The 14,478-nt window shown below is 34.4% G+C and overlaps 2 protein-coding genes across 7 annotated transcripts; one reads left to right on the plus strand and one right to left on the minus strand.

Moving 5' to 3' along the window:
- Positions 1-1,725: 1,725 nt before the first annotated feature.
- On the plus strand, positions 1,726-9,344 carry LOC147390882 (uncharacterized). Its single transcript, XM_086459589.1, has 5 exons — positions 1,726-4,837; positions 7,933-8,037; positions 8,168-8,258; positions 8,355-8,685; positions 9,022-9,344. Exon 1 carries the CDS (start codon positions 1,870-1,872, stop codon positions 4,834-4,836), a length of 2,967 nt encoding a protein of 988 aa, XP_086315715.1. The 5' UTR covers positions 1,726-1,869; the 3' UTR covers position 4,837; positions 7,933-8,037; positions 8,168-8,258; positions 8,355-8,685; positions 9,022-9,344.
- An 835-nt stretch (positions 9,345-10,179) lies between these two features.
- On the minus strand, positions 10,180-12,506 carry LOC147390883 (uncharacterized). 6 transcript variants are annotated; one of them, XR_015183127.1, is made up of 4 exons: positions 12,239-12,506; positions 11,060-11,099; positions 10,762-10,953; positions 10,180-10,510 (listed from the first exon to the last, which is right to left on the minus strand). XR_015183127.1 is itself a non-coding variant. In XM_086459590.1 (3 exons), the coding sequence occupies exons 1-3, from the start codon at positions 12,305-12,307 to the stop codon at positions 10,394-10,396; spliced, it is 378 nt and encodes a 125-aa protein (XP_086315716.1). In that variant the 5' UTR covers positions 12,308-12,504; the 3' UTR covers positions 10,180-10,393. The 6 variants fall into 6 exon arrangements, 1 of the variants encoding a protein (XP_086315716.1); XR_015183128.1 differs by having other exon boundaries at positions 12,235-12,506; XR_015183126.1 differs by having other exon boundaries at positions 11,051-11,099; positions 12,235-12,506.
- Between the last annotated feature and the right edge of the window lie 1,972 nt (positions 12,507-14,478).

The following is a 14,478-nucleotide window of genomic DNA, read 5'->3' on the forward strand; positions in this document are numbered from 1 at the left end:
GACAATATATTATTTATTTTTTTAATAAGATCATTGAAACCATTCTATTTGTATATTGTAAAACCTAAAAATTATAGTAGACTTCCTTTTTTTTTTCACTCTTTTTTCTTTTTTCTCATCAATATTAAAAAATAACACAAGTGAGACAAACATGATTATATCCTACTAATTTTTAGCAATATATTAGTCAAAAATGTTAAAATCTTTTTGTTGATATTTTTTTTGTAATTTTTTTTTATTACTTGATATGGAAAAAAGTAAGAGAACTCCAAAGATTTTAGATTTTTAATATATAAATGAAATAATCTTGATGATGATAGACATTTTTTGTGTATTGGATATTATAAGTATCCTTAATATTTTACCTGTAAAAAGGATTATTTTAATATTATTAATAGCTATTATTTTAATGGAATTGGATGTTTAGAGGTAATTATATTTTTTTAGTTTATGATTATGACCACTTAGGCATCATTTTGTCACCTTAAAAATAAATGTTTAGGGAAGAGATAATGTGTAAGTGCATGGTAACAAAGTCGGGGGTCGGGAATAATTCAACAAGAGAAAGCTTTGGAAAAAGTCCACAAAAGATTAATAAAGTTGGAAAAACAATAGAAAATTAAAAATTAAAGAATAATTTTTTAAGTGTAAAAAATGAATTCCATAAATTACATAATAAAATAGCACTTAAACATACTAAAAATAAAAATTATATATATATATATATATATATATATATATATATATTTAAATTCTGAAAATTTTTGTTATTTTAAAAAAAAAAAAAATCATGATTTAATTGAAAATTTTAAAATCGAGATTTAATCACAATTTTTTCAAAATATCACAGATTTGTAACTATATTTGTAACCATGTTTCAAAGGCAAGGTTTAGGGTGAATTCTTTCAACTTGAGTAGTGTTTAGATAATACTTGAGTTTGAGGTCTACCCAATAGAAAACACTGTAATTTGTTGATAAATTTTTTTATTATTTATTTTTAATTTTCATAAAATATCATATTGAAAGTTGGATTATTAATGAAATTAGTTTGTTTATCAAAAATCTTTTCTTGAAAATAGGTCATTTCAAAGTTTTATACTTGAATGGATTCACGATTTGAAATTTAAAATGTTAGAGAATTGATTGCAACATATTATGATACATAAGATACATTATATTATTATCTAAAAAAAGGGAATGTTGGAGAATAATATATGTAACAATATCAATTACATCAATCAAGATAAAGAAATTAGTTTAACATAAATGTTCTAATTTATTAGAACTTCCTAATATAGAATATCCTAATTGAGATGAAAATACAATATATCTCATATATCATAATGGGAAATGTTCAACACCCTAAGCTTTATCTTACACTTTAACAAATGTGTTTTGTCCTACACGGGTTAGAAGTTTTGGAATGGGCTGATTTTTTGTGAGGATGATCTCTATGATTAGAAGATCATCCTCACCAAAAATCAATCCATTCCGAAATTTTTAGCCCCATGTTTACACGTTGAAAAATCATGGACTGTCCATTTTTTGTAAATCATTTTTGATGGGGTTAGAAGTTTTGGAATGAGCTGATTTTTTATGAGGATGATCATCCTCACCAAAAATCAATCCATTTCAAAACTTTTAACCCATGTAGGACAAAACACGTTTATTAAAGTGTAGGGTAAAAGCTTAGGGTGGGTAATGGGACCTATCATAATATGTTGCATCCGATTCTGTAACAGAAATTACTGGCTCTATCGATTTAATATTCAAATTGACCAAATTTTTAATGGAAATCTGATGGAATTGTTAGGTCTCTGGGTTGGAGTCTGATCAGATTTTTCAATCAATCAGAGAAATTAGAGGTGATGGATAGTGGGAGTCAAGAAGTTGTTCACATCCCGCAAGCAAATAGCATGGAAGACATTTTCATAACTTTACAAGACAAGTGCCCGCTCATAATCGAGCATGAAGTCCAACAACTCCTCAACAACTACATCAAAAATGGTTTTGTCGTAGCTATTTCCATCAGCGGTTGGGAATATGGCTGTGATCATGGAGAGTTTTCGTTATGTGGACAGAGGGTTTTGAAGTATGCAGTGAAGAGAGCAATGGACTGCAAGCTCTTTGAGATGTTGATATGGGTGGTTGCAAACCCCAAAAGAAGAAATGATTCTCTAAATAGTCGGAAGAAGTTCCAACTGCGAGTAGCTGAGACATTGGGTCTTCTTGTGTTTCCTCCTCCTATCGCTAGTGATGATGATGATGATGACAGTGATGATGATTATGATGAGGGTGTAGTCTCAGATAGAATACGTGCTTGCTTAGAAAATCGTAGCTTCCTATTGGTGCATGATGGTGATTGGGAACTCCATGATTTGGAAAGCATGGGATTTCCATCTTTGAGCAGGAGAGGAAATTCTTCCAAGGTTGTAGCACTGTCTTCTACTAACCTAACTTACCATTCACGTGTTGCTTTCAAGAACATTTATTATTTTTCAAATGAGGAAAATTTGGATTTGATTTTTGAAGAGTGTGCTGATATAGCTTATTCCCCAAATCTGAGAGGTCTTATTACTCCAGAGGTGGTCATGAAGTGCATCTTATACTTATTATTTGATCGAGACCAAATCGAAATAGAAATTTTGCTAAGGTATTGGTATGCAGAAGGGTTTATTGGCGCAGATGATGATCTAGAGGCATCTTTCAAGTTAGGGAAGGCCCTATTGGAAGAGCTCCACCAGCATCGCCTAATTTTATTACAACTACAACATGTTCAATTTCTACCTCTACGGTATTTCCTATACCGTTACATACAAAGTTTTCCTAGATTCCTATCAATATATAGAAATACACTTGATGAGGGTGTGAATCCACCACATTGGGAAGACATAGAAAGGATCTGTATTTTCAGTATCCCTAATGAATATCCAAAGTCTGCTCCAAAATGCAGTAAGCTCTCTACACTTGTTGTCAATAATTTACCAGATTTCATTAAGTTCTCAGAAAACTTTTTGGAGCACATGGCGAGTATTCGAGTTCTTGGCCTCATGAATACAGGTATCTCATCTTTGCCTTCCTCCTTCCCCTGTTTGGGCAGCAGCCTTAAGATACTAAATTTACGAAATTGCAGTCAATTAAGGCATCTCCAAGTTTCTTACTTGCGAGCACTATCAAAACTTGAGGTGCTAGATCTTTCAAAAACACCTTTGAAAGAAATCCCAGAGGAATCTTTCGAGGGACTGCATAGCCTTCGACTCCTTGATCTTTCTGAATGTTCTCAATTGTCCTCACTGCCATCATCAATATCGTGTTTGAACAACCTTGAGCAACTCTTGCTTCAAGGTTGTACAAATCTGATGGTTCTTCCCAATCTTATCAACCTAAAGAAACTGAACCTTAAGTCCTGCTCAAACTTAAGGACTGTGGTTCCTAGTTTGCTACAAATCTCATCGTCGCTTGAACAACTCGACCTATCAAATTGTACTTCCCTAGAGGACCTCAATAAAGATGTTTCATCTTCATTTGGTAGAATCCTCCCAAAAATCAAGGTTCTAGGGATTTCTCAAACCCGATCAGATAGGTTTTTCTCACTCAAAGGTTCTCCAAGTTTAGAAATCATAACTTTGGTCAAAAACAGTAACCTTGAGGTGCTTGATCTTTCCTATACCCAAATCAACCGGTTCCCATTAGAGGGTTCCCTGAATCTACATCCGTTGAGGTGCTTGAACCTACTAGGAGTGAAGCACATTCGAACAGTTAATTGGGAAGAAATAAGGTGGTTACCGCGAGAGCTGAACTGGGATCAATGTGGTGATGGCACTGCATTCCATTTGCGTTTTCCACAAACAAAACGGAATGGAGATGGTGACAACAATGGAATCTTTATATCCGTCTCTAATGCCAGTATTTTTCGATCTCTTACTCCTTCATCTCAACTTTGGGAAAAATATTTCTTGCAGTTTAGTGTTTACATTTGTCCTTGCATAGAACGAGGCAAGTGCCAAGAGGTGCCTTCTCGAAGGACAAGATCATGCTACAAAGATATCTACGACTCTAGGACAAAATATTCTGCTCCTCATTATGAAAGGAGTATGGAGATTGAGAGAGTTAAGACAACTACAAAAAACGTCTCCGGAATTCTCAGTCGCACACAATTTTTGTCTCTCCATGATGAAAGTTCGGTTAAGAAATTAACCGATTTGGGTATTGAAAATATGGCACAGTTGAGAGAATGTCGATTCGAAAATTGCCACGCAATGGAGGTCATCTTTGATGTGCAAGCTAGTAACAAGGTTAAATACCAGCCGTTGTTGAGGTGCCTAGAAATCTTATGGATCTCTAAACTCATGAAATTGACAAATGTATGCGTTAGTATGGGAATACTGGAAAGAGGAAGCTTTGGAGTCCTCAAAAATCTGCATCTAGAGTATTGCCCACGAATTGTGAATGTTTTCTCATCTGGTGTGTGTTTGGAAAGCTTGGAAGTGCTCGAAATTAAATTTTGTGGTAGACTACAAGAGGTCTTCTCGGGTGAGGCAAATGGAGAAAGTTCATTGCAGAAATTGCACACTTTGTGCCTTTGGGAGCTTCCCAACTTGAAAAGCATTGTTCGCGACGTGTCCTTGACATCCTTAAACAGGGCCAAAGTAAAAGGATGTCCAAAGCTACGCAAAATTCCTATTCTTAGCAGCAGTAGCAACAACAACAATAATAAGCTTGAGGTCACAGGCGAGTCCGAATGGTGGGAGCAACTGCAATGGGAAGACAGAAATGTCAAGCACAAAGTCTGTTTCAAAAGGTTGCATTCAACAAGATTTCCCAAACCCTCTTAAGGTAATTGCAATTAATTTTTTTTTTCCTAATGATCTATACATGAGGTCTATATACGCCCAAATATAGGTGGATGGGCTATAAATGGACCGGGCTTGGACTAAAATTTTGTTTCTTAAGCTCGATTCGGCCCAATATTTAGATGGATTGGGTTCGGGCCAAATTTTTAATCTTAAAATATCCTACCCATTTAAAACTCGGCCCAAAACCAGCCCAGTCCATTGACAGTCCTACCACCACATGCACCAATTAATTTGTGGGATAAATCCCTAAGGAAGGATTCGAAAAATGACAATTAATGTGTCAATGTGAATTCAAATCTCTAGAAAAGACCAAATCTATAAATCCCTATCCAAAGACAAGTTTAAAAATCCTTCTCAAACCACCAAATATAGTGTTTGAGAAAAATAAATCACACGCACTATCCTTGTGGCAGTAAAGGAATTTGTTAAATTTAGGATGCACCGTCATTTGGACATACCCCTCCATATCTAGATGAACACTTGAGATATCTTCATTTGGATTCAAACTGATGACAGGACCCTTGACCTTAGTTTTCTCTAATACATTAAATTAAAATGACCTTATATTCAACTTGTAACCACAAAAAAAAACTTCCTTTTTTCCCCAAACCCATCGTTATTAAGCATTTAAAGCTCTACGATTATTTGCTTTTAATTTATTGAGTCACCTCTGCAATCCCTAGTTTTGACCCATGCCTTAAAATATCATGTCTTATTCTTGAAGATTGAAGGTTGAAGTAGATAGAATGATAGAGTCTTAAGGTTAAAAAAGTTGAAGGTGATTGATTTTGGGAAGAAAAATAAAATATTTAATGGTTATAGGTTGAAGGTGAAGGCATTTAGGTCATTTTCTATTGGTCTTGAAAAAGCACGGAGGTCAAGGGGGATGATCACCAGTTCGAAAACATAAAGGATATCTCAAATATACATCAAAACATGAAAGGGTGCCTATATCACCTTCAATTCAGTCATAGTTTTTCTTTTATATAAGCAGACTGAGAAAAACATTCTTGTTAACAAGTATAACTGAGATCTATAGCATATTATTCATCAATCGAATCATTTGTATCTTGTTTATTTTCTCATTTTATCATTTATCTCGTATCTCGTCTGGAAATGAGTGTTTTAAAACTTGGCCTAGTTGTGCTCCAACTCGAGCAAGGTGCAAAAGAATAGACATGCACCAAGCAAGTTTGCATCCATCATCCCATCCCTGATTCCATCAAAGTTTTGTTCAATGGGTCAGGATTAAGCAACTCATAAGAATGATTCATGGAAATAGCACATGATCTTGACCATTTAAACATCCTCGAGATGGGTATCACTGGGATATGTATAAAGCTCAGTCATTGGATTTTATGTTTACATTGTTGGGATGATTTGTTTTCTCACAAGTCATTCTTCTTGTGTCATCGAACCTGACCATATCGAGGGATTCCATCCACAAACGCAAAGTTTATGGTTTATTGATATTGCTCATCATCATTTAACTATTGCAATTCTTTTCCTAATAATTGATCACATGTATAAAACTAACTTTGGAATTGGGCATAGCATGATAGATCTTTTAGAAGCACATATTTCTTTATCCTCCCAAGAGTTGATTGGGACGTGGGTATAAGGGTCTTCATGACACTCAAATTGAATTAGTGATCGATTTCAAGGTTTCGTTGTAAAACTAATTTATTACTTCCAATTATGTAAATCAATGGCTCAAATCGCACTCAATCACTCGTCTTCTCTATTTTCACAAAACCCTAACCATTTAAGATTAAAGATCACCCTACTTACTCTTGTGCAATTTTAATCAAGCTCGCTTAATACTCTACTCCAATGCAATTTCTAAAACCCTAAGGTAATTCTTCTCTCTCTCTTAGTCCTCTTTCCCACTCACTGTTAATGAGTATTAGTTTGCTTCTGATAAATCCATGATTACTTTAAATGATAATTGCATATGTTAAATCCACATTAATATGTGTTAATTTGCTTATGTTAAATTCATGATTACATGTTCAATCTGTTCGAAGTTTTGTTTTCTTTCGTTTAAGTGTTATTCTGGATGAATAACATCAAAATTTATTATCAAAATTGAACATTTATGTCTAACTATTGATTTGTCTGTATTAGTTCAGTTTTGAATATACCATTGAAGCAAAGCAAACATAAATGGTTTTCAATCTCGATGAAAAGCATATGCGGTTCCCATACACTTTCACGCCAACATATGCGATGTGAGATACAATCTTGACGTCTCTTCAACATTATTCTTTTTAATAATCTCTCTCTTAACTTTATTATCTTTCCTTTTATACCCTTTAACTCCAAAGATGATACTTATATTGTAGCAAATTCTAATATATATATATATATATGGGTCCCGTTCGCCGCCTCACTCTGTGGCAGACGGAATAACAAATTTATTGAAATCGTTGGATTAGACGCGATCGGACAACTGAGATTAAAAGTTACGTTTAAGTTATAACTTAAACACAGAGCCATCCTTAAGCTTTGCAATAATTAGTTCTACCTTGCTGTCTCTGTTTAAAATCCAAAAATGAACAGAGAGTAGAACTCTCTCTTGTTGAAACCCTCTCTGTCTCTCATTCTCTCTCGCACATTCTCCCTATTTCTCGCTGCAACTACCTCGCACGAACGGCTTTCACTACAACCCTCTTCTCTCTTCGTGATTTTCCAGCCGTGAACCTTAACGAAAGCTCAAAGCTTGCTAGTAAGAGTGTTTGTATTCATCTCTGATATTCTCATTTTGAATGCTATTGTTTTAAAAGTTGTACTTATTATTTATTCATTAAGTTAATTAGTCATGTTTGGTTGGAGCCAAAAAAAAAAGAAAAAATTTACTGTTCAGTTGACTGTCATACAGCATAATAGTTTGAAAATCATATCATTTAATTATGCCTTGCAGTTCAATTAGTTATTTTTCCCTAAGATTAGCAGTTGGTTCCACCATTGTTGTTAAAGTGATTAAATTGATTTCTGTCTCTTGTATCATATTTGCTTGATGGGAGAATTTCTTCATTACCTTGTGCCCTGCCTTATGAGTTGCTTGAATCACAGAACATGATAACTGGGGCTGCCCAAATGGACGAGGGCATTCTGGTAGTATCTGCCTCTGATGGGCCCATGCCACAGACCAAAGAACATATTCTGCTTGCACGCCAGGTGAGTAACAAAGTTTTGGGCGCTTGTAAAGATGTTTGGCCTCATCTCCCATGTTCCAAACTTCTAGAGTCATCATCTCATATTTTCAGATGTCTGAGGGCAATCTATTATTTATTTGCTTGTTATTCAGGTTGGTGTGCCATCATTGGTTTGTTTTCTAAATAAAGTTGATGCTGATGACGATCCAGAATTACTAGAACTTGTGGAAATGGAACTCCGTGGTATGATGAACTTTGTAGTTAATTGTATTTAATAGTGTATTTCTTTCGAAATGTCATGAATTCAGTAGAATTGTTTCACACGTATTTTTATGGCAGAGCTACTTAGCTTCTACAAATTACCTGGGGATGAAATTCCAATTATCCAAGGTTCGGCTTTGTCTGCCTTATAGGGGACAAATGAAGAAATAGGAAAGAAGGCAATTTTAGAGTTAATGGATGCTGTGGATCGTTAAAATCATAGGAAATAGGAAAGAAGTTACATTTGATCGTTAAAATCATAATGGCCCACCAGATAAGAAACAAGCTCACATATGAGAAGGTCCTGATTGGTGCAAGATTTCGCCACGTTCAAATAATCCACTTAGATAGCATTTTGCCTCAAGTGTACAAGTGGAGAGGACAGAACTCCGTCCTTTATAAAGTCAAGGTTAGTAGCTATTTGATAAATGGAAATATTCAGCTTGATTCTCCATCTCTCGCTGCAATTCACAAAATGGAAATATTCAGCTTTGTTATTTTTCTACCTTGTCATTTTAAGTCTTGTATTCTAACTTGGTGACTATGTTTAGCAATACCTTAGTTTGATAAATTATTTATAGGGGTTTCTACGTTGGCACATCATCGTTAGAAGTACTCGTCAGCATTGAGCAATGTTTCACGTTACGCAGTTTTTGTCTCTTGTTTATATCATTATGTAATTCTTTTAAACAATCCATGCCCTTCAGAATGAGAAAATTCTAAGAGATGTTTTGTTTTTATGCAGCTTTATGCTCTTATTTCAAGTGATATTTTGAAGATTGAAGAGCGTGTAATCTATGTTTTTGGTTGCGTAATGCCTAAATCTGGGAGTAACCCTCTTAGGTCCTTCTCTTCCGGGTTATTATGTTCTTTTTGTTTATTTTCCTATTAGTGATGATTTCAATGAAGAGATGGATGGATATATTCTTTTTTTCCATTGGTACTATCAAGTTTTGTTGATGTAAAGGAGATGGTTTTAATTGTTTGTGTAGTGCAATTTTTGTTTGCAATCATGTCCAACTTCTTTACTGGAACTGGATAATAGATATGGATGGATGTATTCTTTTATATTTTGTTATTGAGTTTCTGTTTTTCTTATTTATTCACCAATACCTATTAAGTTTTGTTGATATAATGAAAATGGTTTTAATGGGTCATTGGGTAAAGAAGATTCTTTTACCATCTCACAATCTATTTAATTCTTCAATCTCCATTCTTCATCTAACTTTTTCCCATGGTGGTCAAAAGAAATGAATAGAAAAATAAAAATTAAAGGGACCAATTCTTATCATCATCTTGAGAGATTATTACATTGAAAATGAACCTGAAGAGATCTTGAAAATGTTTTGAAAAACACCTATATCAGGAATAGCAGAATGGCTATTTTGATTGTGAGCAATTTATTTTTAAACAAAATGATGGATTTCTATGAGAAAGATCTCAATTGAGACTAATGAGGCTAAAATACATGTCACTTCTACATTTCTACTCCTAATCAGCTATAATTTTTCCCAAATATACTGTGACTTGCTTGGTCGATTTAGAAAAATTTAAGCTGATGTAAAGGGCTTAGTGTTTAAAATGGATATCATTCCTTATTGTAAATCTTCTTACATGAAAGGATAAAATTGTGTTCATATTCGATAGAAAATGTTTCTTTATGAAAGTTTCACCAAAATATACTTTTTCATAAGAAGGATGATTTCTAGCCATTTCTTTGCTTGTATATTGGTGCATGATTTCTCATGTAGCCAAGACAGGACATCTTTTCTATGAATTTGGATATTTGATCTGTTTATTAAGGATCCCATTTGATTCATCTGTGCTTTTGGTTTTTATATTTTGATTGTAGTGGTATCTTACTTTTTATATCCATCGATTCTTTCCCACTATCTGTCCATCCTTTCCCACAAAACATGATTTCCATATACAGTAATAGTGTTCTCATATATTTACATAAGCAAAGCAGGCAGCATTGAAGCTTGATCTCATCACCACACACACACACACACACACAATGTTCCCTGAACATACATCTTACAAGATCTAACAAATGGAAAACAGACCCATATTTGTTCATAACCTCATGCACACTATAAACGCCCGCTGTATCCATTCTATGCATCCATGCGGATGATGCACCGAAGGCTATCGCCGTCCAGCATATACTTGAAGATCGTATTGATTTCAGTGAAAGAGACTTCATGTGTGGTAAATTTCTCCACTTCAAGCTCCTGTGCATCACCACAGAAAATAAATAAATTGAAGAAAGATACTATAGTTATGCAAAGTAAGCGATATATTGGGATAGATATAGTTAAAATAACTTATGTGAAAATGAGCCCAATAGAAGAAATATTCAAGTTGAAGGTCCTACATGAACGAGATGACCTCAAAAGAATGGGACATGCGCTTGCTTTCTATTCATTATTAGAAGACTTGGGCAAAGTAGAATTCGTTTAAGTTTTTCAGGAATTAAATTTACCTTGTTCATGTACTTTTCTACAATGAAGGGAAGATCAGAACACGGTTTATAAGAAATCTGCAACAAGCTATTCTGCAATGCATAAATAGCTGTTGGAAGGCCTGATGCAGTCAATGAACCAACCAAAGTCCACTCCCTGCATAATTTCTTCAAATTGCCTTCTTTTGCTAGGAGAAATAGTGCACAGATAACCTATGAAACATAAGTTGGTAAAAAATATGCCTCTTGTTCATTTGAATATAGATTAAGTCATAAATTGAGAATAAAGAATCTATGGTTTATGAATCACCTTTGCTACCTCACAGGAGAGACCAGAGGAGGTCACAATAACTTCTCGTCTGTGGCAAGAATGAATCAAGACATTGTGTTAATGGGTAACTAGAATGAAAGTTAGGCAGCTTTTTAAATGTAGAGTGATAAACTCCTGAGAAAGGTCTTGAAGATGAAGAAGATCCTAAAGTGAGATTTGACCAAATTTACTATGAAGGGATCTGACATTCCATCATAAATAAATAAAACAACATATCGCTATCTATCAGTTCTCTACTTCATGACACTTCATAACAAGTAATGAACAAACAAATATCTAGAAAATAAAAAACACAAACAACAACAATAATAATAATAATAACAATATCAGGTCTAGACCCATAGTTTAGTTGGTTGACATATTGCAATGCAACTTTGAGGTTGTGGGCTCCTGTCCAGTTTATCCATTACCTTTTTCTTAGATATTTTGATTCTAGTTATCTAGATATTTTGATTCTAGTTACAATGGGTCAATCATGATCAACATATTAAATTCAAACTCTTTATAAACCCATCTCCAAGTCATTGAAAGCATAGTCACACAAATCTCCAAATTTTTCAAAAATTTCGTTGAAAACTCCGAATTTGGGACTATGATGACATTTTTACCTTCACATCCAAAATTTTTATTTTTTCAACATTCAAACACCAAGAAAAGGATAGGATTTAGAAAGAAAGTCATCAAGTTTTTCAATTAATCATCAACACACGGAGACCATTATTATTTCGAAAGAAAGTCAATGGTTTAAACCCTAAATAATGTTTCCAATGAAAGAATGTTAACTACATTCTCCCTAATAAAAAATCCTACAAATTAGAAATATATAAACTATTTGTAGCCATAAAAAACCATAACCCTAAAAATCAAAAACAAAAATAAAAATCCCTAATAAAAAATCCAAACCCTAAAGATAAATTAAAACAAATCAGACATATAAATTTGAAAAAAAAAAAAACCTAAACACCCACAAATAATTCTCAAATCAGAATATATATATAAAAAAATAATAAAAAAAATCCTAAATAATTCTCAAATCGGAATTTTTTATGTGAAATTACAGATGAAATATTCTCAAATCGGAATAAAAAAATCCTAAATAATTACATATTTTTTATCTTCATCAAATCAGAAATCAAATTAATCCAAAAAAATGATTAGTTTACCTACCGTTGAGCTTTCCTTAGGGTTCATGGCTAGAAAATCACGAAGAGAAAAGAGGTTTGTAGCAAAAGCCATTCGTGCGAGGTAGTTGTAGCGAGGAATATGGAGAATGTGCGAGAGAGAATGAGAGAGAGGGTCGAGAGGGAGGGAGGGTGCAGCGAGAGCAAGAGAAAATGGGAAACAGAGAGGGTTTCAACGAGAGAGGCGAGAGAGAGAGAGAGAGAGTTCTACTCTCTGTTCATTTAGAGACAGGAGGTAGAACTAATTATTGCAAACATGAAGAATGGCACTGTAAATATCGTTTAAGTTATAACTTAAACGTAACTTTTAATCTCAGCCGTCCGATCACGTCTAATCCAATGATTTCAATATGTTTGTTACTCCATTAGTTATATATATATATATATATATATATATATATATATATATATGGGAAATGTTCAGCACCCTAAGTTTTACCACACACTTTAACAAACGTTTTTTGTCCTACATGGGTTAGAAGTTTTGGAATGAGCTGATTTTTGGTGAGGATGATCTCTATGATTAGAAGATCATCCTCCCCAAAAATCAGCCCATTCCGAAATGTTTAGCCCCATGTTTACACGTTGAAAAATCGTGGACCGTCCATTTTTTGTAAATCAATTTTGATGGGGTTAGAAGTTTTGGAATGAGCTGATTTTTGGTGAGGATGATCTCCTCACCATAGAGATCATCCTCACCAAAAATCAGCTCATTCCGAAACTTCTAACCCATGTAAGACAAAACGCGTTTGTTAAAGTGTGTGGTAAAACTAAGGGTGGCGAACGGGACCCTATATATATATATATATATATGGGTCCCGTTCAGCACCCTAAGTTTTACCACACACTTTAACAAACTTGTTTTGTCTTATATGGGTTAGAAGTTTTGGAATGGGCTGATTTTTGGTGAGGATGATCTCTATGGTGAGGAGATCATCCTCACCAAAAATCAGCTCATTCCAAAACTTCTAACCCCATCAAAATTGGTTTACAAAAAATGGACGGTCCACGATTTTTCAACGTGTAAACATAAGGCTAAACATTTCGGAATGGGCTGATTTTTGGGGAGGATGATATTCTAATCATAGAGATCATCCTCACCAAAAATCAGCTCATTCCAAAACTTCTAACCCATGTAGGACAAAAAACGTTTGTTAAAGTGTGTGGTAAAACTTAGGGTGCTGAACATTTCCCATATATATGTATATATATAGGGTCCCGTTCGGCACCCTAAGTTTTACCACACACTTTAACAAACGCGTTTTGTCTTACATGGGTTAGAAGTTTCGGAATGAGCTGATTTTTGGTGAGGATGATCTCTATGGTGAGGAGATCATCCTCACCAAAAATCAGCTCATTCCAAAACTTCTAACCCCATCAAAATTGATTTACAAAAAATGGACGGTCCACGATTTTTCAACGTGTAAACATGGGGCTAAACATTTCGGAATGGGCTGATTTTTGGGGAGGATGATCTTCTAATCATAGAGATCATCCTCACCAAAAATCAGCTCATTCCAAAACTTCTAACCCATGTAGGACAAAAAACGTTTGTTAAAGTGTGTGGTAAAACTTAGGGTGCTGAACATTTCCCATATATATATGGGAAATGTTCAGCACCCTAAGTTTTACCACACACTTTAACAAACGTTTTTTGTCCTACATGGGTTAGAAGTTTTGGAATGAGCTGATTTTTGGTGAGGATGATCTCTATGATTAGAAGATCATCCTCCCCAAAAATCAGCCCATTCCGAAATGTTTAGCCCCATGTTTACACGTTGAAAAATCGTGGACCGTCCATTTTTTGTAAACCAATTTTGATGGGGTTAGAAGTTTTGGAATGAGCTGATTTTTGGTGAGGATGATCTCCTCACCATAGAGATCATCCTCACCAAAAATCAGCTCATTCCGAAACTTCTAACCCATGTAAGACAAAACGCGTTTGTTAAAGTGTGTGGTAAAACTTAGGGTGCTGAACGGGACCCTATATATATATATATATATATGGGTCGGGTTCCTGCAACACACATTGCGACACACATATAGACAACGTGTTTGTCTTATATGGGCAAAAATGTTTGGAATGGGCTGATTTTTTGTGAGGATGATCTCTGTGATGAGGGGATCATCCTGGCAAAAAATCATCCCATTCCAAAACTTGTAACCCCATCAAAATTGATTTACAAAAATTGGACGGTCTATAATTTTTCAACAAAAATTGGACTG

This window comes from Akebia trifoliata, chromosome 11 (assembly GCF_017979445.1).
Source record: "Akebia trifoliata isolate Shusen 1 chromosome 11, ASM1797944v1, whole genome shotgun sequence".
Lineage (NCBI taxonomy): Eukaryota > Viridiplantae > Streptophyta > Magnoliopsida > Ranunculales > Lardizabalaceae > Akebia > Akebia trifoliata.